The sequence below is a fragment of the Aspergillus bombycis genome (assembly GCF_001792695.1).
Source record: "Aspergillus bombycis strain NRRL26010 chromosome Unknown contig00019, whole genome shotgun sequence".
Taxonomy (NCBI): Eukaryota; Fungi; Ascomycota; class Eurotiomycetes; order Eurotiales; family Aspergillaceae; genus Aspergillus; species Aspergillus bombycis.
Window position 1 is genome coordinate 156941 of NW_019170021.1, and position 25673 is coordinate 182613.

Consider the following 25673-nt stretch of genomic DNA (forward strand, 5'->3'; position numbering starts at 1 on the left):
AGCTTCTATCACTTAGACTTCGCACGCTACTTAAACAGCCCTTTGATCAGGAAATCAGATTACAAGCTACCAGATAAAGACACCCTGATTGATCAGATAATTTGGGATAGTCTAATAGGTTGTTTTCTCGTCTTGCACGATCTGATCTCATTTACAAGTATGTACAATGTTAAACCACATCGTGAATCCTAGACAAAATATAACCTTCGACGGATAACACTTGAGGTCTCTAACAATAGCGAAACCCGAAATCCAACACAAGAAGCCTCGCCAAAGCGCTGGGAATCTCCTGGCCTGTCGATTTAGGCAAGGCAGACACCCTCGATGTGCTGCTTGCGGTAGAGAGCAATGCGACATTCAGTTCCATCAGGGTAGTTGTTGAGGGACTCCTTAAACTCAGGAAGGTCGTAGTATGCCTTTAGGGCCGCAGTCGACTCCCAAACAGCGTAGTTGAGCATCGTGTCGCTCCCGTTGACGCCGCGGTGAAGTTGGGTAGAGATGAAGCCCGGCTGCTTCTTGGCCAGGTCGGCATCGATCTTCCAGGCAGCGAAGGCCTCGTCCATCTTACCGGGCTGAACACGGAAAGTGTTGACCAGCACACAGGAGCCGGCCTCGGGACGCTCTTCGAGCTGCTTGAGCAGGGGAGTGCGAGGGTCGATGTCGATGAAAGTGGCGACCATCTTGACGGTATAGAAGAATGTTGTTGAGATTTAATGAAGAGCTAGTAGATTGGTGTGATGATGGAGGATTGATGGTAAGAAACACATCTTGCTTGTCGTATGGCTGAGAATTTAAAGAAACATATGCTCTAATACTGTTTCCATCGTGATTCCGTCCGATGCAGTCGGATCGACCATGATCTGATCACCCTCGGAGCTCAAATGCGAGCGCGGACAGCGAGGTGTCACGGCCAACACCGATAACCCGTGGGGCTTGGCCCTCTCCTGGTGGCCGGCTCACCCGTTTAGGGGCCCGTGTGGGTCATGATCATTCCTCTGTAGTATGATATTATTGAGCGCGGGTTACTTCATTACTCGGAACATCATACAGCGAACTATTATCTAGGAGGGGATTCCAGGGTTTGGCAGTGTTATCACATACCCGCAGAGAAGGATCATGCTATGTTTGACGATATAAAGCTCCACATTCCGCATCAAATATGGGTCCGGACAACGCTCTACCGTGAATCTGATTCGGCAATAATGCAGAGGATGATATCCCATCTTCTCGATAGGATCTTTCACGGGCTTGGCTGCTTTTCGTTCGGGACGTCGGCCTTCTCGCTCTCCGAACAAAAGTCTGCCATTAATGAGTATCAATGAGTACTGACAAAGTGAAGTGGTGTCCATTACTTGGTATAGAGCTATCACGCTGTCTTCTCCCTGATGTTCACGCTGCCCAATGTCACGCCCCGCATCAAATTATCCGTTCGTTCATTATCACTCATGTAAACGGATTGAGTGTCTGCCGATTTTGGCGCATGCGGAAGTATCTCCAGGAGGCGAGTACGGCCGCCACCGGGCACTACTCCGAGATACTAGGCCGCGTCGCTGTATCTTCACGCCTATAAACCTTGTATTTGACAAAGGACACCTAATTGTTAAGGACCAAGGTGATATTTCTATACAATACAGGTCAATCCTACGTGATCCAACCCTCCGGACAAGCCTTAATATTTCAATCACTAGATAACCTTCAAGCCGCACGTCAGCCCTCGATATGGACGATTTGTTTGTATACAGATTAAGAGAGATAGATTGATTGTATATGGAAGAGACCACACAGCAGCACGTCTCTTTCGGCCCCCTCGCTGCCAGGTAAAGGTCAGCCATCTAACCATGCGATGCAGCTATTTGGCAAACCCCGATCGCAATTTGTGCTCTCTAGCTGATTAAACATTTTCACATTTTCACAGTTCAATCATGAAGGCTTCAGCTTCAGCTCTTAGATTGATTCTGGAGGCTTGGTGATGTTTGCCAACTTGTTCCTATACGCAGTCGACTTCGATCCGAAAAGCAACAAGAGGGGAAAAAAGATCGAGTTGATTACCCGTTCAGCTTCTTAATGAGCATACCAAGCCCTTCATGAGAATAGTCCTTGGCATTCGACATATCCTAGTGATACACAACTTCTCATTAGGTTCGTCGCCTTCAAGCCCGACGCACATAGTCTACGTCGCCATTCACCTTCTTTGGCCTCTCGGGATGTGGCTCGACGCCTTCTGGGTCAGGGTGTGGGGATGTTGACGATGGCATCTTGGACGGGGAAGGTGAGAATGTTCAATCATAGGTGACGACTATACTAGAAAAAGATTTATCGTGTCGTACCCTTACGGAGACGAGAAGGAGTTCAGGTCAAGCCCTGTTGACATGCCAGTCCGTTAGAGAAGCATGACGTCACCCGAGTGTCAGTAACCTGATTCACGCTGTTTTCGTGGCCCATGTCAGAAGAATATTTGATTATTTCAATGTGAGCATAATATCGATACTTTGTTAGGGTCGAGAAAATTAACAGTTGTGCCTGTCGCACCATTGTGGCTAGCTGGCCGAGCAAGAAAACAGTATGTCAGAGTGTGAGGGTCCGGAGATTGTCTCTTACACACGCTGGCTCTCACACGTCATGGTGGTGGGCTACAACTAGAAAGACCGATGTCTTTGTAAAGGACAGGTTATTCTCTTGTCCTTGCACACTGATATAGCACGCAGCTGGACCAAGGAATCATAAGCCCTGTGGCCCCGAAACGCCGACGGGATATCAGGGTCTCCTCGATCTCGGCTCAGTCCGCACACGTCCAGCCTTCTAATCGGTGCAAATCTCAGTAAGCCCAAGCCATTGTGTGTCTTCGTATGTTCTAACTGTGTCACCTTTGTCTTTGCTTTGCCTCGAAAGCCTTCACATTTTCCTTGTGATGTATGTCTTCCCCCATAGATCTTCTCCCGATGTGATGCTACTATGGTTTCTCGCTTTACTAGGGTATTTCTATATCTAGAGTGTGACTAGACCGTTAATAGCAGCAACATGGACTCGATTTTACTCTGCTCGTGGTTTGCTCGGGGTTAGGTTGGCACCGGTCGCCAAGCAAGAGCGCTCCTTAGCTTAGCACAGAGATCTAGCTCATTCTATGCACTGGCAGAATGTGTTTTACAGGGGTATTACAAAATAAGGCATGGGCGCTTAATTGTTCACGGTCTGCTTCAAGCCCTTTTGCTCTCTCTCTCGACAACCGTACGGTTGCTTCAATTGTCCACCCTATTGCATAGCCCGTAGAATTACAAAACAGTAAATCAGAAGCCCCCCCCTTCTCTTTTTAAAGAAAAAGATATATAAGCCATAGCGCAACGTTCAAGATATACAAATTCTAGTGGAGGCATTGATTTGCGGGAATCCGAGCCTTCGCTACTTTGCAACTACTCGGGAAGCCTACTGTACATTGTATACACTATCAGCCCACTGTCTGCGAGAGTGCATATTGCTCTTTGAAATACATTATGTCGAGGTACATATGCATTAAACCCCTTCAAGTTTGCCAGCCCTGAGCTTGGTATTAACCTAGGTTCATAAATATTACATAGGAATGACCCCTGCATCGGCCGAGGCTACACATAGAGTTACCAGAGTGGGTCGAGACCAATTTTTGGGACGAGCGATGCAACTCTACCCAGGCTATAGCTTAGGTCAAAGTATATCTACGCCTATCGAAGCCAACGGTTGTTCTTCTACTCTGTGGCTACCCCCACGCCAAAAGCTAATCCTGTAAAGAATATTCCACACTTGGTCCCTTAATCCGGGGACCATGTGCTTCAGCACAACATGAAGATATATCGCATATTGCGTGATGGATCCCGGCTGTCACTATTGGCCTTGGAGAAATATTCCATGCTGCCAGTCCCTGGTTTACTGTCTCGCCACAGCATTTTAGCCAATCTACGTAGCTGCACTACCCTTATGTCAACAGTTGTGACCCAGGAATATGTACAAGTATATGCTAGTGGAGTTGCAGTAGACCAAATAACGTTAGTGTATTAGTAGGGGTCAGGGAAATCTAAGACATTGGCAATGACACAAGCGTTGGTGACCGTCGATCTCTTGACACATGGCCCACTCAACACTTTGGGTCGGTTGTGACTAACTCAGTCACGGAGTTTCTGTTAGGAGAATTTCATTCTGGAAGTCCCGGAGAATATATGAACTTTAATAAGAAAACGGGTAATATCTCCCTTTGGAGTAGCTATTTCTTGGAAACCCAGTCGCCTAATTGGAGAGTATCTCATTCCGGCATCGCCAGTAAACCAGTCGGTCAACCGAGATTGCCTTTCCGAAGAAATCGGTTCTCGGGCTGCATTTTTCACACGGTAATTTGTTCCCGCGCTTTTCCGACAGAAAATACAAGTAGGGTTCACGTTCAAGAAGGACCTGGATTCCTTGTCAAACACTTTTACTGAAAAGCTTGGTTCGTTAGCTTTTAACTTACGAAGCACACGGTCGCCTTGTGCACAGAAAAGGATGGTGTCACAAGGCCTACACTTTGAGATACAGATTTCCAGAGGGTTATCCATGCATTAAGGGGTCGAGATAACAACTAAAAGGCCTCCACACAGAGTGAAGTGATGAAAGAAGACGTATGACAATTATAGTTATGTAACATGTGAGAGACTCGGCCATCTGGCAGCCAGCTGCCTTACCAGGGTCCAGGACCTGAGAGTTCCTTGTTTTCGTTGTAGATCTTGCCTCTCCTGGGTCTTAAGATTTCGAACCTGGCAGCAAAGAACCCAATCGTTAGTATTACCAAAGATAATCCACGGTACCACAGATCCAAATCAATTGAACGTACCATAGCAGCCCTACCAAGTCTCATGCAGCCGGTGTGGATCCAGCTCGCTATTTCTGCTACTTCTGTCCTCGTGGGTCACTTCAATCCGATTGGAGACCAGAATACTGCTTGCGACGGTCCCAGTTGGAGACGAAGGGTATGTCTTCAAGTTCTGCATTTTCACGTCGCCCACCATCCGTTCCTCACTCTCGGTCAAGGTCAGGGTCCCCGTCGTAGGATACCCACTAGAGGGCTTGCGGCGATTCCGACTCCGCGAGTCACCTCCCCCGCCACCAATACTTTGGAATCCACTGGGGTATTTGTGTGTCGGGGTTGAGTTGAATGCACTGCCGTAAACGCGTCCGAGCCAGGATTTGAATAGATGGAATATCATCGGGAGATTGGTCGTCATAACTGCGACGAATGTCTCGCGTGTACCCCATGCGCCGCTTAGCTCTGCACCGTGGAGGGGGTCCTGTCCGTGGTTAGAAGGATAGCGCCGTGTGCGCGAATAAGGATGTTAGGTGTACTTACTATCAGAACGAAGACACTCTTCAGGGTGGCGCAGACGAGAACGAACACACCGGCGCTTAGTATAACTGTAGAAGCAATCTTCTTCGCCAGTTTTAATTTAGTGCTCCATAAGACTGGAATTGGGATCGTGATCAGGTAGAGATCGGTGCTGACGTTTGCGGCGAAGGAGACCCAGACTATCGGTTTGGAGATTGCAGCCTGGCAAATATCTAGAAAACCTTCCGTTAGTGAAGCCTCGATGGTCTAGAGGATACGAAGCACTTTCTGCCAGGGTCCGGGTTGATCTGCCAGTATTTGTGAAGTGGCCGGCATGCGGCGAAGATTGTTACAATGCTCGCGATAAAGGTCCCAATGACAAGGGCGAAGCCAATATAAACCGGGACTCGATAACGCCGGCCAAGACCATCCTATTCATTGTCAGGTGCCATTCTCGATGTATTGGTCGTCGGAGGCTCTACCGTGAGTCGAACGTAAAATGCCAGCATCGAGAGCTTGAGCGACCAGATCAGCGCTGAATAGGTAGTCCATCCTGCGACCTGTATCTTGGATCCGATCACCCTACATGGGGGAACAGCCTTAGTCGCGACCGACATGATATCCCACTGCTAATGTGAATGAGACGCACCTGAATCGGTATTCTGGATCGTCGATAGACAATCCGGCGCGCTGCGCATCTGTCATACCATTGTTGGCGAGGCCGTGGGCAACATTGCCCACGCTGTATGCAAGAGCTGTCTGCGCGGTGTAGAATAGCTGCAACGATCGGTGTTAGTGTAGTAGTGAGCAAAATGTGATCTACCAGGGCACGAACAATCCCAACCCAGATAAGGTAATCATCGGCTCGCAGATTCCTCAAGCCAACAGCGCTTCCTCGGGCATATGTCCTGAGTATAGTCGCGGTAAGACCAATTGAATAGAGTGTCCAAGACTCAATTGTGGACTTGTGGAATGCTGCTTGAGCAGCCTCTTCCTCGGCGCCCCTTGTCACGATGTCGAACGCGATTCCGGTGGACATTCTTAGACAATAGATTTACAAGGGCATTTTGGATAAAGCGACAATCAGAGCGCAAGCCAGAGAGCAAACGGTCACTTGTATTCTCTTTCTTATAGTACATAAGGTTTCGCTTTCCCCCCACCATGAGTTCGCGATATCGCCGGGTTTTGATGGTAGAGCGCTACGAGGGCAGCACCGCAACTATGGAGCCCTTATAAGACCAAGACCAATTTTTGCGATCGCCGCACCAGTGACCTCAACGTTTGCTAAACAGGCCAACAAGTCAAGGGACCGTTTCAGACAGACTTGGGCGCAAACAACGTTATCTGCGCCTCTTCGGTTTAGGTTACCCGGCCTCCGAGGGGTCCGATTAGTGAACAGGTCGCCCTATTGTTATGGCCAACTGTTTGACTAAGACCCGCAGCGGAGGCATTAGCGTGGGCTGGATATGGGGATCCAACGTGCTAGTTAGAGTTACCATCGTCCGCAGTTGGTCAACAGTCCGGGCAAGACAGGGGTTGCAGAACGGACTCCAACGCTTTTGTGGACCTTCGCATGGCTAGAAAAGACGAGGTAGTATTCGCCAAGCGTCGACTCAGGCCACGCACATGTTAGGGCACCAACGGTGCTTTAGCTTGAAACAGTGAAAAAAAAACAAGGTAGATTAGGGGGCTAATAAAATGGACAGCGTGCATAATAATAAATAATAACAATGTCACCCGCATTCTCGTGGAACGGGCAGGGGCTCAAATCTGACAGCGCATATTCTGACTGGTCATCTCGGCCGATCAGAACCATTTTTGCGACGGTAGGAAGCTGACTCGCGTCTTGAGTATTTTTGGTCTCCCTCTTCCAGGGTCGGTGACATTTTAGGGATTTCCTCTCACCATGTTTCGACTTAAAATGGAAGTGGTCGCGGCGTTGGCTGCGTGGTCGATTGCCTCGGTTTGTGAGAACGTGCCGATGTCTAGCCATTGGGTTCGAGGCCTCTGTCCACGATCGAAAGATGTGAATGATCTGGGAATCAAGCTTTCGCCCACCGCCAAGGTCTATTTCCCAGGCTCGGAAGAGTTCGAGGTGGCGTCCACCCGGTGGTCTGTCTTAGACGCTCCCAAGGTGAATATCGTTGTAGTGCCTGGCACGGAAAACGATGTGGTCGAGACGGTATATTTATTTTTCAAAACCCTCATTTGCTCCTGACTCATGCATAGAGTTGTCCTATTGAATAGAAACATATTGGCAAGGGATCAATCACTAATCGCGACGTTGTAGGTCAAATTCGCGAATGAAAAGGACTTGCCCTTCCTTGCGTATAATGGTGCCCATGGTGCAATTACGACCCTGGGTAGAATGGACCATGGCATTGAAATCTTTCTGGATCAGCTGAATACCATCCACATTGCGGATGATGGGAAGACAGTGAGGATTGGTGGCGGAACCAAGTCCAAGGCTGTTATAGATCGGCTCTGGGAGGCAGGAAAGCAAACAGGTGAGTCGACACTGGAGAGTCCATCTGAACGAATCGTGGATATTGACATGGAGTTAGTGAGCGGCACTTGCGAATGTGTCAGCTTTCTGGGACCTGCACTCGGGGGAGGCCATGGCTGGCTGCAGGGCCACCACGGTCTCGTTGCCGACCAGTTCGTTTCTATGAATATCGTGCTCGCAGACGGGAGTTTGAAAGCACTTGATAAACAGTCGGATCTCTGGTGGGCGATGAATGGTGCTGGCCATAACTTCGGCATTGTAACTTCCGTTACTACCAAGCTTTATGATGTCGTTCATCACGACTGGGCGATCGAGACTCTCACATTTAGTGGCGACAAAGTGGAGGCCGTATATCAAGCCGCTAACGACCACCTCCTGAAGAATGGTACTCAGCCCGAGGGTGTTATCAATTGGTCATACTGGCTGAATAACCCGGATGCTGACCCTGAAAACGTGAGTTTATCAATTTGCCAAGACGTTCTACGGGCTAACCAGGTGTTCAAGCCGGTGATTCTATTCTACATTATTCAAGAGGGTGTGAAAGTAGTCGACTCAGCTTACACAAAGCCGTTCCACGATATTGGCCCACTCTCTAAAGAGCCAAAGGGAGGAAGCTACACCGATCTTGCGGAGTGGACAGGCATCTCCCTTTCATCTCCGCCGTGCCAGAAGGCCGGCCTTGTCAACCCCCGGTTCCCGAACTATCTTGAAGAATATAACGTCCCCGCCCAAAAGGAGGCATATGAGATCTTCGCAAACGCGATCCGCGGAAGCTCGCCATTCAACAACTCAATATTCATGTTCGAAGGGTATTCCATGCAGGGAGTAAAAGCAATCGACAGCAAGTCCAGTGCTTTCGCTTTTCGAGGCGAGAATATTCTCTCTGCTCCACTCATCACGTATGCGCCCGCCGGTCCAGAGCTTGATAAGAAGGCATCCGAGTTAGGCAATGAGCTTCGCCAGGTCCTCCATAAGGCCAGTGGGCGGCCAGAGGTGCGCGCGTATGTCAACTATGCCTACGGCGACGAAACACCGCAACAATGGTATGGAAGTGAGAAGTGGCGCCAGGGCCGCCTGCAGGCCTTGAAGCAGAAGTACGATCCAACGGGCAAGTTTAGCTTCTTCGCACCAATTGCATAAAGACGCCATGAAAATCGAGCATGCTGACCCTTTAACTTTTGATGTTGCTCCTACCATCGACTCTCTTTCTGTAAATATTACTAGTCTCACAGGTACATGCTAGCTTAATATACCGTCTACTTTTACCGATATACTACAACAATGTATATTGTCTCATGAAACAGAAAACCGCACTTCAGGTCGGATGATTGCCATCTCAACTCCATATACAGTTACTTCAGTCAGGGCTATAGTTCCAGGATACGGCATTACCTTTAAGGTCGGCTTTTTATTGCTCTGCGTCCCAGCATAATGAGCGATGCAATATTTAGAGAACGGATGACCATGTGCATGGTGAGGGGAATGTGAATGTTGCATGCTCTCCTGACTCGAGGTATCAATGAAGCTAAACCACACGCTTGTGATACCAGTCAAATGTAGACTCCTCAGCCTGAATATCCCTTATAATCATAGAGCAATTTCCTCCTGTCGTCGTCTGATCATGAGCTTTATCATAGGATCCGCGTTTAATGAGACACCATTCTGCCTAGCCCGGGGCACTGACCCATCAGCCAACTTGAATTCGTATTTCAACAGGATATGGCACAACGCAATTTTGACCTCATTGACGGCGAAGAACCGACCTGGACAAGCATGACGCCCAAACCCGAACCCCATATGCTCCGGTGATGGAGCCACGGTTTGCGCAGAGGTCTCATGTCCAGGAACTTCGCGAAGCTTGAGGAACCGGTAGCCATCGAATTCAAGGGGGTTAGGGTATATCTCAGGGTCCCACATGCGCTCGCTGGATACGGCTAGGAATGAGCCTTTAGGGATAGAAGTACCATCGGACAACTTCAGGTCGGCCATGGCAACCCGCCGCATAGAGACTACAAATTTCTTTCAGCTCTCTCGATCTGAGTTATAACCATCGAATAGCACTTACCCACTCCGATCGGTTTCAGACGCTGACTCTCTTTCAGCACGCTATCCATGAGCTTCAGCTTGTATAAAGTTGGCTTCTTCCACCCTTCTTCTTGCACTACCGTGATCACTTCTTCGCGTAGAGCTTGGATCAGCTCATTGCGACCACAGAGGTCATAGAGCACTTGAGTCAGCATATCAGATGTAGTATGAATGGCAGCAACGGAAAATATCAACTGTCCGAAAGCAGGTTCATAAGAGCGACCCTTTGCACATTCTTCCAACCATTCCATCGCATCGTTGTACCGTTCCGGTTCCTTTCCACCTGAGATCGCAGCTTGTTTGTCTCGACGCCTGGCGTCTAGCACCGGCCAGATAATATCCTGCGCTTCCTGTAATTCAGCCCGTATCTTGCGACACGATGGAAGAAACTGGGCAACGATGGCGCGGAAAGCCTTGGGCCACAGGCGTAGCGCCTCAGCCGCCTTGAAGGAATCGATGGTATAGTCCACCGTGATGCGGAGCCAGTTCGGGTTGCGACATATCTGATCGCCCAGAAAGATCCTTGAAGACAGCTGGGCGACGACTTTCAGAATGCTGGATTTAAGCGGGAGCGCATGCCAAGCTATCCTATTAGCATTTGGTCATCTATCTTATGTAGTCCCACCGGAGGGACCAAGTAGAAGTGGCTGCAATATACTTACTAGTATCGTCCGTCCAATTTGTCTGAAGCGCTGTTACTGTTTCATCAACGAGAGGCTGGGTGAGATTCCCTGTTGCACAATGTCAGATACTAATTTGAGTGCAAGCCACGTTTGCTTTCTCACCAAGGCTCTGCGTCAGTTTCATCCGCACGGCATCTTGAAAGACTTTGTCGTCGTTCGAGCCTTGCTTGAACGGCTCGAAGCCCGTTATATGGGCATGGAAATCATTCGCCGTGTGGAGGCCGAAGCTCAAAGCATCGTGGCTTCGGAGCTCGTTCGCATACTTCGCATCGAGAATAAGCCTCTTCCCATTCTCCGTCACAATGCGAAATACCGGGGCCTATTCCATGCCAAAGGTCATTGTCAGTTGTTGTCCATGTTTCTTGTCGGAAACCCTACTTTGGCGAGCCCAGCTCTGATGAGATTATGCGCGTCGGCCAAGAAGCGCTTGCGGGCGTTTGTCCATCGGAATTCCCCTGGCTTCTTATCGTTCACCAATGGTAGGTTTGACTTGGAGGGGGAGAGATATAAGGCAATTACTGCCACTGCCACCGTGACAAGGAGGGTGACCGAATTATTGGTCAATAGTCTGTCTAAAACATCACCCAGCATCGTGCCTAGGCCGTCGGGTATAGAATGAACTCCCAAAGCAATGTACTGTTCTAACAACTGCAATCAACTGAATGGAGCCGTTGTATCGCTTTTATATGATGGCCCAGCAAGTTAATTTTAGAGGAAAGGAATGCTTCCGGGTCATTCCTGTACGGGATTACCCACGACATGAATCACGGCATTTGGTTATGCCTACCTAGCGAGCATAACGGATGATGCATTAACATCGTGCCCCTCTGGTGACACGGGCAAACATTCCAAGAACTCATTACCCATTTGACACAAGGACAACACGAGATATGGCCCTATGGTGTGGCGTATATTATCAATGGCTTCGCTTGAGGAGTTCTAGACATCCACAAAAATGGCCATTTACCATGCAGATCTACACCCCGCATATATTGGTGTGGATCCGCAAGGTGGTGGTCCTTACCACTGACTCAGTGTTAGCCCTAAGTGAGCAAGAACCGCCATGGAATCTACCAAAAGGTGCAGCAATGATTCAGCGCTCGACCCAGCCCAGTAAAGATCGGCCTCGGTATGCATGCCAACCAATTCTTGGCAATGACTTCAGCGTGTTCTTCGGCTGTGAACCCGAAGAGTGCTTTTTATTCCTTCCCGGCGCCACTCCTTTTCCGCATCGCCAATTCAACATGAGACCCCACCCGGAAACACACCGCATCGACATTTATCCATCCGCTTCAACAACCCGGGATATTTTTCCACAAAATCCGGCGTCAGTCCCCACCCACTCTCACGCGTAAAAAATCACCAATCGGATACAGAGATTGTCTTGGCCGTCGCGCTCCAGGATATCCTCGCTGCCGCACCTTCTGGCAGCACGACATATAGTCAAATACCTCTCTAAAGTCATTCTTCTCCCAGTTCTCGGTGAGGTTGATCCGTATTTGTGGCAAGATAAGGAGGTCTAGTGCGGCGGGATGGCCGCATGGCATCTGCAGCAGGACAGGCCGCAAAAATGGCGGGATCTGCGAAACAGCCGTAAGACCCGGAGAAACTCGCCCTTTGCTAAAGCCGTAAATGAGCCACCCGCTTGCCAAACGTTCCGGATCACGGATGGCCCGCACTTGGAGGACGTGGCTGATGTTGTCCGCCAAGAAGCTTCGTCTTGTACCGTGTAACAAGTCGAGCGGGGAGGGCAGGGATGGACAGGCGGCGATTTGGTCTGGATGTGCCAACCAAGGGCATGTGGCCGATAGAGGCGGAGATATATGGCCGTACTCGTCAATGGGGGTCAGAAAACCTGCTGCGGGAGATCCTGACGCTGTTTCACTTGCCAGGAGAGGACTGGCTAGGTTTGAGTGAGAAGAGGGGAATCCCTGTGGGGGTGCTTAGTCTGTGGTGTTTCCATCAGTATTAAATGGCTGTTGGATAGAGAGACGGTTATCCGACACATGAGAGGCATTCGATGGATAACTGCGTATCGGCGTCACGTCACCGCCTCGGTGAGAGGAGACCTTGAGCCATGGTGACACTTGCTGGGTTAGCGGCCTGCGTGTTGGGTCGGATTCGTTGTCGAGTGCGCTCACCCTGCTCCCACGATGAGAATATGGCGCGGAGACGCTCCTGGCACCCGCGCTGCAGAGCTTCCACTGCTGCTATCATATGCTGCACCCAGGCAGCCCCATGGTGTCTCTCGCAATAAGAGTGTTGTTACCCTGGGGTGATTCCATTGGTACGGGGTCAGTTGTGATTAACAGTTTGAGGGCTTCTTGAACGGTCTCTAAGTTTGATTTGCTTGTAGCAGTTATTGGTGGTGTATTGCTGTCCACAGCCTCCGTGAAAGATTTACGCCTACTAAACGATCCCCACCAGTATGTATATATATATCTATAACCGTGATTGGACCATGTTCATGAGGCATCATGCATATCTGGACACGATGGTCAGTAGTACTCCGGGACCCTCGTCCGACATATAATGTCTTGAATTCCTTATCTCAGGTCTTGTAAGACACAGTGTTGGATATATACTGCTGTATAGGATTGGGTATGTCGTCCGTTCATGTGGTACAGCTGCGTTCTACCAAGGTGGGGTACTTGAAGTCAAGTAGGCAATACCATAAGCATAATTTGATTCTTCTACCACAAGGGAAGTGATGGTGGTCATTTACCTAATGATCGACTACTCTGTAAGACTGTCACCCGGGAGAGTTGCAAGAATGAGATTCCGTGGCAATTTGACAGCGCCGCCGTGCAGCGTAACCGGTCTAGTTTCGTTTCCCCTCCATCGAACCACGTATATCTCAATTCACACCGGCAATTTCTTTATTTTTCTTGTTTCCAAGACCGGGGGCTTTACTGCAATTGCACACGGTCATGTGGCTTGTTGCGTTGGTACATAGAGAGTAAATTAGCCCGTCGTATGATCGATCATAAACCATCTCCAGAAATATTTCCAAACAACCTCCTCAGATCTCGTCCAACTCAAAACTAAAGAATGGCTGCCAGCGGCCGCTACGGTCCCAACCCCAATAATCACCGGGACCAACAAGAATTGTCCAATATCATGCGCAATCTAAAGTCCAGCTCTGACGGCACCGCCTCTTTTGTCATGCGTGCCGATGGTGTCCTCCGAACCCTAACGTCGGATTACGACGTGGTAGACGCGATCGGTCTTCCACCCCGACTGATCAAAGCTTTTCTGGACCGGGAGGTATTTGACCAGGACATAGAAGACATGTTTCGCGGGGCAGATGGAACGAAAGTATTCCAGGAGCAGTGGTGGAAGCCAGATCCATCGTTATTGCCACCACCGCTGACGGCGGAGGAGAACGCGTGGATTGAGGAGAACACGGAGGAGAACATAGAAATCATTCAGGAGAATACCAGGAGAATGGAAAGCGGCGAGCTGAAGCCATGTGGGTTTGTGATTCGGTCGGATCATGATATCAGTCCTAGGTAGAGAGTTACCTTTGGTAAGCTTATATTGCTGGAATAGTTCCCCCAATTGCAGTCGTTGGCTCCAACAGTTCAAATAACAATGCGCCTCTCCATCAAACAGATCTTAGCAGCTCTTGTTATCTCCGCTGCTGCTACCTGCGCAGCTGCACCAGTGAGTGTGCCATTTAGCATATCTTGGCTATATTTCGTATTTTCTACTATATCGCTTGAGTGAGGAACCATATTGGACAGATTTACTGGCTTCTTTCGAAAATGCGAACCCGACGGACTTCTTTCACCTAGGTGACGACTGGGTTCTGTTCTCAACTATGCACCGCTGAGCCCGCAGCAAATTAGCCAGGCACTTTCCGATACCTCTTCGGCCAACGCCGCAGAATAAGAGGAACATCTTTGCCATATATTCGAAAATGCGGATGGTCGTAACGTCAAGGGCTCGGCCCTCCTAAATCCTCCGCCGTATATTTACTCAACCAATTTCCTCAACAACCGAAAGCTGCCAGAAACGTTGCAGGTTCCGTCGCCTGATCTAGGTCTGAACTCAAGGCAAAATTGTGCTTCTCGTCGTTGCCTTGTTAGCGAGCCTTGTACGAAATGTCCAGGATGCTCGACATGCGTCGTTAGGGCCAATTTAAGGAGGGAAATTGTAGATAGATATAATTTAGGCATACTGGTTGCTACCATATCTAACAACGAGCTTTTGCTGATGGAATAATGTACCAGGAGGAGCGTACATATAGAAACTGTTTATAAGCCAATGTTAAGATGAGATACATTATCTGTAAGGGGACTTCGTCTTTACTACACTGTGAATGCCATCGCAGTCCCAACCGAAACCAACTGTGCAGACTACGCACTGGTGACTATCTCCGTCCGTAGGTCTTCCGGCCAACGAGCAGCATCGTGGCCATTGCTTCTTGTTCCAATGTTGAACCGAAGATCCACCTGCTTATCACCAAAGTTGAGCACGGGACGAAGCACCTTGAAGTAACGATCAATCGCTCCAGAATGCCGGATCTCGAAGAAGCGCGGCTGGAACAACTGCGCACCGCTGTTTAGCATGAGTGACTTCATCACGAGTGGAATGGTGGCCGGCATATTATCGTTATGGCGGAAGGCGATGCGGTTGTGCCGCTGCCAGACATCCTCCCAGACAGACGAGGGATAGACTCCCACGCTGTTCACCAGCCACTGGGAGTAATAGTTCAGGGCGGTCTGTTTCATGTTAAAACAGCTCACTTAGAACTGACGTTACAAGGAATGGAAAAGGTATCAATCACTTACGTCCATGAAGAAGGATCCACCCTTGTCGGCCTTTTCAATCAGTGCGTTGATGACTCCGCAGACGCCCATAACCCCGGTGCTACGGGCTGTGTTAGAGGATCCAAGGGCGGAGGTACATGAGATATTGCAGTTTCTTACCAGTAATCTGAATTCGGGAAGATGGGTGTAACGGCTTCATCATGTCCCGTGGCGCGGCCATACTCGAGGGAGACACCACAGTTCTAATAGATTCATGTTAATAAAGCCCACTACTACCTAGGTGGATCACGACTTACCGCATCACTGATTTGTTGCCATCCACTTCTATGCTGCCAGGGGCCATGCCAGCCGTAGCAATTCTCACGGGCATAAACAAGACCGAATGGCCGGTTCTTGACAAGTTCAAGCACAGCATCCCGGCCGAATCCAAGCTTCTCCATCACGCCGGGTCGGTATCCATCCAGCACAACATCAGCCTCGAGAATAAGCCTGCGCAGAGCCTCCTTCCCCTCGTCTGTCTTCAGATCAATTGAACAATTCCACTTGCCCCAGTTCAAGTCAGCATGCAGAGCATATGCATCTACGACCCCAGGACCAGTTACGCGCATCACACTCGCGCCAAGCTCGGCCAATCCCTTGGAGATACTAGGGCCAGCAATCACGCGACATAGGTCAAGGACTTTCAGACCAGCCAGAGGCCGAGCTACACCTGTACCTGGGACTGACTTCCACCAGCCGGGCTTTTGAGCCTGGTTGGGAACATGGTTAAGCTCATAGAGACCAATATGTGCGTTAGCCTTGCCATGTTCACTGGCTTTGTATTCGTCAGTGGAGTAGCAAATTGTCCCAGCCTGGTGGTACTTTTCGTTCATCAGTTCGTCTATCTCTGCAGCGGTGAGTTGCTGAACACGCTCTTGGATAACACTCGTTGCATCGGCAGTTGAGGAGGCTTCGCGATCAGGGTCTAGACCCAGTGCTGTCGAGGAGGGACCAGCATCCATACTGCCTGTTAGTAGTTAGCCACAACCTGCTCCTTGGACCATTCTGTTGGACTCGGCTAATTGTTACCGTGGACATGATAGCACCGTCCATCTTTCGTCTTGTAGATATTGGTGATGGATGAGCGGTGAGGGGTAGCTTGTCCAAGATCCCTCTCTGGACTGGGAAATATCGATAGGATACGCTGAAATGGAGACATATTTGGGTCTGCTGATTTCCCGTTCTCGTCGACGACATCAATAACAAGGGTTGACATGATGAACAGCGTGGCATGGTCGCTAAGATGAATTAGTTAACCGCATATTGAACAGCATATATCAATCCACAATGGCACCACATATACATAACAATTGAAAATGCATAGACATATGACAAAATGCAAAAAAAGGAACGAAAGCTAGGTTTTCGAAAGGCGGTACTCACGTATCGATCTCAACCTTCACCGGACCATGGTTATACTTCGCCTTCAATAGAGCGTTAATCCAGAGGGACTCGAGCCCCTTCAATGCCGAGATACTTTCAGCAAAACGCCAGTTTATGGGGATGTTGGGGTTTGCATTTCCTGTGAATGTGACGTAGTCTGCCAGAGAGGACGCATCGCTGGGAATGTTCGATATGAGCAAAGGGTTCTGTAAGATACCCTTGCGTAGAAGTTGGGCGGATTCTATGGGGACTGAGTAGGCCATGTTCCTTTTCGTCTGGGGGTTAGATCTGGTCTCTTTGTTTCTTCAGAGAGGGTTCAAGGATACCTATATAATACGGGGATAACTTTATTGCTAGGCGTGCCTTATGCAGGGAGCGTATGCATAAGCACTGACCATCGTGCTGCGTAAGTTCCCCACCCTTCCAAATGTTGGCCAAGTGGGTCCTTCGGGACTTGGTGCGGAGAGATATGTTGATGGTAAGCTCTAAGTAATCATAGAATTAGATAAGGGATGTGCTTCTGTGAGGCTTTGTGCCGATAATACTCGGTCGAAGGGATTCGGACCTGAAGAAGGACTATGATCCTATCTCGGAGGCTTACGTAGATGGTTCAAATTAACTATCTGACCGAGACTCAATCTGATGGGCGAGTCGCGGACAAGTGGAAAGCTGTGGAATTGCCCCTTATGCAAAACACCATGTAAGGTCTATCAGCATAGGTCGGAGGTTTCTGATCTCCGTTAAGAAGTGGTTATATTAATGCGTTGCCGTTGAAGATCAGGGAGTCTGGATCTAACCCTTATTGTGTCCTACAGCTAGTCACAACAATGACAGGAAGACGTGCGATTCGTATTGGAAATTGGTATGCTAATATCCCTATGATGTATATATAGGTCTATAGTTGACTCCTTCTTAGCTCTGGTGCTGGTTGCGATGGCCCCGACGAGCTTTACCGTTTGGCCACTGAAGGTCCTCTGGACGCCATCTTTGCGGACTATCTAGCTGAAGTGAATATTGCCTGGCGAGCGCTTGAAGTGAGCTTTCTGGTATCATGAGTCAGTCCTATTCAGAACAGGCTGTCTAACCTGAACGACACCGACCCAGAAGGAAAAATACCCAGAGCTAGGGTATGAAAAGGGATTCTTCACCCATCTTAACTACAAGAATGCTGCAGAGGTTATCGCCCAAACGGGAATCAAGATCGTCCACAATGGAGGAGCCCTCAACCCCTACGGCTTACACAAAGCAACCAAGGAACTGTTGGAGAGCAAAGGCCTGGGTGACGTCAAGGTGGCATGGGTTGACGGCGACAATGTTACAGCAGATGTCCAGGCCTCCCAGGCGGCTGGCAAAGCTGAACAGTTCCCTCACCTAGATATCGACGGCCAAGATCTGAACGACTAGAGAATCGCATCGTGCCAGCGAACGCGTATATTAGTTCCAAAGGAATCGTTGCCGCATTGAGTGCGGGGGCCCAAATAGTTATCTGTGGTCGATGCTGCGATGCCTCTCCGGTGATCGCTCTAGCTTCTTGGTTAGTGTCCTCAGTTGGCGGTGCAGCGCTTGCAAATGATTAACCTGTGTTAGGTGGCACGGCTGGTCTGACATGGACTATGATCGACTCGCTGGAAGCCTGATTGCTGGACATTTGACGGAATGTGGTCCTTATACAAGAGGAGGCAATTTCTGCGGCTTCAAGTCTATCCCCAATCTTGTCCGGGTGGGATATCCCATTACGGAGGTTTACAATGACGGCAGCTCTGTCATCACGATACACCCTAGAAGCAATGGCGCTGTGACAGTCGATACCGTCAAGGCTCGATTAGTCTATGAAATCCAAGGACCAAACTACCTTAATCCCGACGTTGGGTCTTACTTAGAAGCCATAAGGATTGAAGAAGAGGCCCCAAATCGGGTTCGTGTGACTGGCGTGAAGGGAAATCCGCCGCCCCCTACGACCAATCTTGCTGTTTGTAGCTCTGGAGATTACCAAGCTGAGATGGCTACATATGACGTAGGGCTCGACATCAAGGAGAAGGTTGAACTCCAGCGGAAGCAAATCCTAGATTACCTAGATTAGTCCCGCTTTTCCACCATTGCTATCGACGTGTATGGACGCGTACCTGATGATCCCAAATCACAAAAGGAGACGACGGTCATGATTCGCCACTTCGTTCAGGCACCTACCAAGGAGGCAATTGGTCACTTCACGAAGGCATTCATGTTTTGCGCTATGCAGGGCTACTGTCGCTTTCATCCGTAAGTTTAATATCTAAAGATCTACTTCCGAACAAGAATACGTGCTAAGACTAGGATGTAAAGGAACATGGACTTGCGCACGTTGGCACCGAAGCCCTATATCCGGTACTTCCGAGCGCGCTTCCAACAGTCTACCTTGAAAGTACGGGCCCATGTCGAAGGGCAACTGCCTATCGAAGTAGACCCAATCCTGAAAACCGCATCATTTGCTGGCCAGCGGTCCTACGAACCTACGGATCCTGTTGATTTGCAGTCGTTCGGCCCAGCTAAACGCGCTCCCCCAGGTATAGTAGGCCTACACTTTGTGGTTTTGTATACAGTTCTGACTAACGACCCTTTTACTTCACAGGATCCATTGTTCTTGCCCGATCTGGAGATGATGGCGGTAACACGAATGTCGGCCTTGGGGTCCGTAATGCAGATGAATGGCCTTGGCTACGGACCTTCCTCTCTACCCAGTGCTTTCAAAAGCTTCTGGGCGACGGCTACCAGCCGGAATACAGGGTAGAGCGTTTTGAACTCCCGCACCTGCATGCCGTACATTTCGTTATGTACGGTATCTTTCGGGAAGGTGTCAGTAGCTCATCGATTATAGACGGCTTTGCTAAGAGCTTTGGGGAGTTTATGCGTGCGCGACAAGTAGACATTCCTGTGCGATTCTTGGTAAGGCCTTGGGTGTGGCAGGATGACCCGTACCAAGGCATGCTTTTGTGAGATGCTTCTAGATTTTTATTTTGTTTTCAATGCAGTTCAATATTAAGGAAATGTTCTTTCATTCTCTGCGGAGTTTGTCAACTCCTGGTGTGTTAAGGTGTTGTAAACCACGTTATTAAGAGCCGAAGTGGTTGCCGAGAAAACTCTCGGGACTCGCACGATAGATCTGCCAAACACCGAAGATGGAGCAGACCCCGGGCCGAAGGAAGTTGTACCAACCACTGTTTAGTTATTAGCCACCTTGTGCCGATCAACCAGATCCCGCTGTAGTCTCAGCGCTACGGAATGGTGTTCCGACACCTTTAGAGCCTGTTCTGGGTCCCGGCTGAGATGTTGGAGCTAATCGCGGAATGCAGCATTGGGTATTATATAGGTTGCGCTGAAGAGCTTTCCAGTGTCTTTCTAGACTTGGTTCTTTGACACATACTAGCTGAATAACAATTCCCAAGCTTAACGCGATGACTCCTACACCGAAGGTTGTCTTGGTTCCAGGGGCCTGGAGCACCCCGGCCTTTTACGACGGACTTGATACTTGCCTCTCAGAAAGGGGATTCGAAAGTATTACTGTGCAGCACCCATCCACAGGTGCTGAGCCCCCTACTAAAACTTTGGAAGACGACGTCTCCCAGCTACATGGCACACTTGAGCACCTCTGTGACTCCGGAGATGATATCATTGTCGTTGCTCACTCATACGGTGGGCTGGTAAGCTCCGGGGCAGTTGAGGGACTCGAAAGGCCCACACGCCAGAGTCAAGGCAAGAGTGGGGGGGTGTTGACAATTGTATACGTGGTCGCCTTTGTGGTCCCAAAGGGTGTTAGTCTCGTTGGAGCTTCCGGGGGACAGTTGATGCCCTGGATAAAAGTAGAGGTGTGTACCTCAATTTTTGGCAAACACACTATTGTGCGGTGTCACCGTCGTACTTACTTTAGTATCTTTAGGGAAGTTATGCTTACAATAACATCGGCCCCGAAGACGCCTTCCATGACCTCACACCATCCGAACGCGACCGGTGGACCGCATCCCTCACGCATACCTCCTTGCCGGTCTTTCATGGTACAGCCTCTCACGAGCCCTGGAGGCTCATTCCAACTGCATATATCCTTGGGGAAGAGGACCAAATGCTACCAGTGGCCATTCAAGAGCATATGGTTGGAATGTTAGGAACGTCAGAGACCTATCGTCTGAAGACGTCGCATCACCCTTTCCTAAGCAGACCCCAAGATGTTGCAGATATAGTCGCCGGGCTATGGTCCAAACTGTAGTATAACTTCCGACGAACTCGACAACTCCAGGTTAGCCTACAGAACCTTGATAGATATTTGGACTACACTGTGGCTGTCTGGGCCCAGACATTCCTCATACACAGACAGACCATTACTATTCCTATAGGACTCCTAAGCTGACTTAGTCCATCATCCGCAAGTTATGTTAACAAATGAATTTCTGCATATTACGTCCATTTTACATACATAATCGCAGTTTAGGCTACTTAATTACCAATCTTCACTAAATATTACTTAATCGCAAACTTGGCTATCCTAACCGCATATCTGTTCGTAAAGAGTGCATATCGTATCACTCATGCCAATGTCCAGGAACATTGCACACGAGGCTTTCCGGGACAGACCGCTCCCTGCCCGGAATAGTACCATCGTAGTGGAGCTTCCAAGCTATTTCCTTAGTTAGCAGCGGACCCTCTACAGACGCACAAATCGACTTACTCATAGGGAATGCATAGAGACTAGTCTCATCTGCCCGCATATAGGTGTAGAAGCCATGGGGTCGTTTGACCTTTTTCAACTCTCCCTGTGGTCCCGGAGCACGGCGAAGATTCTCCAGCCGGCCAACCACACGCAACATGGCTGTTAGAGCGACTTTACTTGCCTCGCCACCCAAGCATGTGTGCGGACCGACACCGTAATGGATATATGATTCCATGGGACGGTTGAGCTGCACTTCGTTGGGATTTGGGAAGACATTAGGGTCGCGGTTGGCCTCGACCTGCATTGACTGTTAGCCGGAGTTGATCGACCAGCTGCGACGGATTAAGAGTACTTACAAAACTAACGAATACGATATCTCCTGGTTTAACCTGGACCGTGTTCTTCTGATCTTCGAGTGTTAGGTGGGTGTGAGATTTTCTATACGAGCCGAAGGTGCCGTTTAGGCGGATTGCCTCCATGACATAGCGCAGGAGCATCTCATCACTCGCGGGCGTGTCTTCTTTGGCAAGTCGTTGGATGTCGGGTAGATGCTTCTTCCCATCCTCGGAGAGGTAGTAGTCGATGATTTGGGTAAACACTTGCGCTTGATTTGGTACCATCGCGACGGCCGTGGGCAAGATCTGAGACCAAGTGACCTCCGAGGCATCTAAGCCGTGGTCTAGCAGCCTTCTTATCATATGCACTCCGTAATCGGAAAGCGCATTTTTATTCGTGCGGAGGCCGTCGATCAGGGAGGAAAGGAAACTGGCTGAGCTCACAGCTTTGACGTTCGCTTCGACAAGTGGCCCAAGTTTCTCCGCTGCTTGGCGACCTAGGTGGCGAATTTGGAATGATTTGGAGGGGTCCATGTCGAAGAAGATGGCCGTGAAAATGATGGACATAGCATCAAACATTTGATGCTCGGTGATAACACCGTGCGGGTGTTCCTTGCACTTCAGAGGAAGTGAAAAGATGTTGGAGGCAAAGTGAACATGGGCGAGATTCCCAACACTGCAGTGGAAAAGGTAGTGTTAGCAATGGACATCAGGGACTGATCTTTGGAAATGCGTGAGACTTACTCGCGACTCATATCAACCTGGTTGACGTTGCCCACCCTGCATGATTTCTCCGACAACAGCTGCTCGGTGATTTCAAGGTAGAACTGTTTGACAGCCTCGTGCCACTGTGACCGATACAACGATTCCTTCATAATCCGCCGCTGATTGGAGTGGAACGGCGAGTCGCCGGATAGCATAAAGTCATAGCCACCCTTCCCAAAGACGTATCCGGTTGCCTCGTCCCAAACCACGCGGAAATTCGATGAATCCTCGAGAATACGACGGACATTCGGGTAGTCAAAGAGCATTGTACGGGGAGGCGTATAGGACGGACGGTCCCAGGAGAAGTCTTCTTCTCGTCCAAGGCTCCTCATAATCTCGCGATTCTCACCTGGAATTGTCATGGGATAATGGGCGTATATCGAGTTCTGTTTGAAGTACTGTGGGAAGGCCCTCAATGCCAGTTTATAAAACACGCATCCCTGATTAATTTCCAAATCATAGTTTGACTCAGTGTACCCCCAGTTGGTGAGGTTCCTTGAGTTATATTCCTTCTGTTCGGGCGTCAGTATGTTCTTAGATGCTTTATAGTATGAAAACACTCACCGTGTAGAATCGGTCACCCCTAACCAACGCTACGGCGTCGGACAACACTGCACGGGAGACGGTGTATCCAGGAGCAATGCCAACACCTGGAATCATCGGTTCTTTAGCTTCCTCGGCAACGATTCCTGGATACAGTTCGACGTAATCTGGATGCTCGTATAGATGACGCAACTGGTCTGCCACCTCGGGGTCGGAATTGATCTCCTCGAAGCTTTGATAGGGCTTCAGATCGAAGTACTTCCGGAACTCGTTCAACGATCCAACATTCCATCTACGTGCCTGCTCCATGCCTAGGATTTCCACCGATCGCAGAACCTTGGGAACATTGCGGGCCCCAAAGGAACCCGACACTTCATCAATGGCCATAGTCAAGACGTCCACTAACTCTTCATCCTTGAACCTGCCGGAGGATTGCCGCTTCAACCCAGCGAACTCGCGCTTAGCTGGGTCTTTAGGGATACTGCCAGCCATCCTCCTCATGCCACCCATCAAGTCCTGCACGGTGGCTTCGTGGCCAGGCTTGCCGACAATATTCTGATATGCCTGTTCCGTCCATGCCTCGTCTTTTCTGCTGATTGTTGAGTGCCATCGATAGGCTAGATTGAACTCTACCGAACACTGGTTCCCCAGGGCCGTGGGAACTGTATCGTGTTCCATGTGCGCGCGCGGGTCCAGGGTCCAGGTGGTGTTGTCGCGGTTCAGGTTCACGATCGTGCGTAGATAGTCGTACAGGGTGATATTGATGTACAGACCGCAGGTGATGAGGCGACCTGTCTGGAACAGGTCATTATCGTACTTTGTCCAGGCGGTCCTTGCTTCCACTGGGTCGATGATATCCTTTGACGGCGGGGTAAATCGACCATTCTCATTAATAGCAGCGAGCTGCTCGACTACGTGGTTGTGAAACCTGTTCAGCATGACTAGAATAACACCGCAGGCGGCCGGGAGCGCATGCAAACGTGGCTCGGAAAAGCAATCTGGCTTGATCCTGCCATCTTTGAATTCGCGCATCATGTTTTGCTCTTCTTGGTTGTCGCCATAGAGGATGGAAAGGTCCAGATATGATGATGTCTTGTTGATAGTCTCGTCTGGATGTCCCGTTTGGAAAATATCTGAGGCCAGTTAAAGGTGTATCCGACGCTAGAGGAATCGCCTGGACACTTACCATGGATAATCAACGAAGCCCAAGTGAAAAAAACACTGGAGACCTTGTTCGGGTGAGGTTTGAATGTGTCTCGTGCGAATAAACTGTCAAAGATCAAGCCAGGATCCGGCAATGTGGCCGGTCTGACCTTCAGCGGCTCGATCGTCCGAGCATATTCTGTGTTTGCAGCACCTAACCAGGGCAGAGTAGGATTATTGTAGGACCCATCAGCTGAGCGGTAAACATATTTGTCGCCGACATATCTAAAATCTGTCAGACTCAACTGTCGCTTGGGCAAGTGTGCCTGAGTAAATGCTTACGAGAGAGGGGGATGAGGCAGCGAGTCCCACAGCTCTCCTAGAAACATGTTGGTAAGTTTGACACGGTTTCTAGACTCAGAGGGCAATTTTGCAACAAGCTAAAGATATTAATATCAGCACCATGCATTGTTTTGTTCATTGCACGTTGGAGCTACCTGTATGATGCGCTCCATTAGCATCGTCTTGTCGTCTACCGCCTGGCCACTGCCCTTGACAAGACCACCGGCCTTGCTTTCAATTAGATCCTTCATGGTATTTGCATCTTTGATTTCCAAGGCACGCAGATCTCCCCACAGACTTCCGCCTTTTTCAGGTTCGATGTAGGTTCCATCACCTGTCTCGGTGGGTAACGGGCGACGGGCGGCCTTGACCACTTCGGTGATTTTGCCGAAGCTCTCAGCCATTCCACCATGATGGCCATTGACGGATTGCACCGATGCCTTCCTCGGGCGATCCAGTGCTGCTTGCTTCTGAGTCAGGGGCTCATGAGCTTGTAGCGAGGACTCCGGTAGCCCCGGTACGCTACTGGAAGCCTCGGTGGAGCTTGGTACCCCCTTCATCGTGGCTCAGCTAGTTCCAACAGGGGGGTATTGACACTATGATATGTGATTCATTTAGTTGAGTATATTTAAACTAAGATTGTGATAGTCAATTGGAAGCGACCCAAATGCTTAAGTACGAGTGCTGGACCGACCAGCTCCCACGAGGTTAAGTTTACTAGGTGTGTGGACTGTCATGGGGAATACGTCGTTGACATGCTTACTAGATGCATATCGACGTATAGGCGGTCCACAATATCCGCCGTTCAGCCACTCTGATCAATGGATTAGATCTTGAGAGACCGATTAGCTTTGAAGCCCTACTGTGGAAGCATCCGGAGTGGGTCCATGACAACCCGAGCCACGGCAATTAAGCTCCATCGTTGACATCAATGACTTCTCCAGACACGCGAACAACATCTTTTTTAGGTGTTGCGTTGGTTGGTAAGTTTCCCATCCCTCCGCAACCGGCTAACAATGCCTCACAATGGTCTATGACATCTGGTCCTCCAATGCACATATCGGACTCGGCGTACT

The 25673-nt window shown here is 49.6% G+C and overlaps 11 protein-coding genes across 11 annotated transcripts; 5 read left to right on the plus strand and 6 right to left on the minus strand.

Annotated features, from left to right (window-relative positions):
• Positions 1–302: 302 nt before the first annotated feature.
• Positions 303–680, minus strand: ABOM_002712 (antibiotic biosynthesis monooxygenase family protein; the record flags this gene model as incomplete). Its single annotated transcript, XM_022529842.1, has 1 exon — positions 303–680. The coding sequence occupies one exon, from the start codon at positions 678–680 to the stop codon at positions 303–305; it is 378 nt and encodes a 125-aa protein (XP_022391617.1).
• A 4161-nt stretch (positions 681–4841) lies between these two features.
• ABOM_002713 (uncharacterized protein) lies at positions 4842–6359 on the minus strand (the record flags this gene model as incomplete). Its single annotated transcript, XM_022529843.1, has 6 exons — positions 4842–5285; positions 5345–5542; positions 5599–5751; positions 5803–5902; positions 5970–6097; positions 6156–6359. 6 exons carry the CDS (start codon positions 6357–6359, stop codon positions 4842–4844), a joined length of 1227 nt encoding a protein of 408 aa, XP_022391651.1.
• Positions 6360–7226: 867 nt separating this feature from the next.
• ABOM_002714 (FAD-dependent oxygenase) lies at positions 7227–8966 on the plus strand (the record flags this gene model as incomplete). The annotated part of the gene is made up of 2 exons (XM_022529844.1): positions 7227–7502; positions 7611–8966. The coding sequence occupies 2 exons, from the start codon at positions 7227–7229 to the stop codon at positions 8964–8966; spliced, it is 1632 nt and encodes a 543-aa protein (XP_022391653.1).
• Positions 8967–9413: 447 nt separating this feature from the next.
• Positions 9414–11185, minus strand: ABOM_002715 (cytochrome P450; the record flags this gene model as incomplete). The annotated part of the gene is made up of 5 exons (XM_022529845.1): positions 9414–9835; positions 9892–10494; positions 10574–10642; positions 10697–10913; positions 10973–11185. 5 exons carry the CDS (start codon positions 11183–11185, stop codon positions 9414–9416), a joined length of 1524 nt encoding a protein of 507 aa, XP_022391652.1.
• Positions 11186–11922: 737 nt separating this feature from the next.
• ABOM_002716 (DUF3425 domain-containing protein) lies at positions 11923–12811 on the minus strand (the record flags this gene model as incomplete). Its single annotated transcript, XM_022529846.1, has 3 exons — positions 11923–12525; positions 12601–12680; positions 12736–12811. 3 exons carry the CDS (start codon positions 12809–12811, stop codon positions 11923–11925), a joined length of 759 nt encoding a protein of 252 aa, XP_022391655.1.
• An 834-nt stretch (positions 12812–13645) lies between these two features.
• On the plus strand, positions 13646–14110 carry ABOM_002717 (uncharacterized protein; the record flags this gene model as incomplete). Its single annotated transcript, XM_022529847.1, has 1 exon — positions 13646–14110. One exon carries the CDS (start codon positions 13646–13648, stop codon positions 14108–14110), a length of 465 nt encoding a protein of 154 aa, XP_022391654.1.
• Positions 14111–14955: 845 nt separating this feature from the next.
• ABOM_002718 (alpha methylacyl-CoA racemase) lies at positions 14956–17054 on the minus strand (the record flags this gene model as incomplete). Its single annotated transcript, XM_022529848.1, has 6 exons — positions 14956–15321; positions 15391–15469; positions 15529–15611; positions 15666–16375; positions 16438–16646; positions 16792–17054. The coding sequence occupies 6 exons, from the start codon at positions 17052–17054 to the stop codon at positions 14956–14958; spliced, it is 1710 nt and encodes a 569-aa protein (XP_022391648.1).
• Positions 17055–17618: 564 nt separating this feature from the next.
• ABOM_002719 (uncharacterized protein) lies at positions 17619–18195 on the plus strand (the record flags this gene model as incomplete). Its single annotated transcript, XM_022529849.1, has 3 exons — positions 17619–17653; positions 17708–17825; positions 17896–18195. The coding sequence occupies 3 exons, from the start codon at positions 17619–17621 to the stop codon at positions 18193–18195; spliced, it is 453 nt and encodes a 150-aa protein (XP_022391647.1).
• Positions 18196–18397: 202 nt separating this feature from the next.
• ABOM_002720 (acyclic terpene utilization AtuA family protein) lies at positions 18398–19764 on the plus strand (the record flags this gene model as incomplete). The annotated part of the gene is made up of 4 exons (XM_022529850.1): positions 18398–18805; positions 18872–19050; positions 19114–19334; positions 19400–19764. The coding sequence occupies 4 exons, from the start codon at positions 18398–18400 to the stop codon at positions 19762–19764; spliced, it is 1173 nt and encodes a 390-aa protein (XP_022391613.1).
• Positions 19765–20222: 458 nt separating this feature from the next.
• ABOM_002721 (alpha/beta hydrolase) lies at positions 20223–21028 on the plus strand (the record flags this gene model as incomplete). Its single annotated transcript, XM_022529851.1, has 2 exons — positions 20223–20633; positions 20705–21028. The coding sequence occupies 2 exons, from the start codon at positions 20223–20225 to the stop codon at positions 21026–21028; spliced, it is 735 nt and encodes a 244-aa protein (XP_022391614.1).
• Positions 21029–21341: 313 nt separating this feature from the next.
• ABOM_002722 (peroxidase/cytochrome P450 family protein) lies at positions 21342–25157 on the minus strand (the record flags this gene model as incomplete). The annotated part of the gene is made up of 8 exons (XM_022529852.1): positions 21342–21436; positions 21488–21767; positions 21826–22480; positions 22549–23081; positions 23134–24245; positions 24299–24540; positions 24598–24695; positions 24753–25157. The coding sequence occupies 8 exons, from the start codon at positions 25155–25157 to the stop codon at positions 21342–21344; spliced, it is 3420 nt and encodes a 1139-aa protein (XP_022391615.1).
• Positions 25158–25673: the final 516 nt, after the last annotated feature.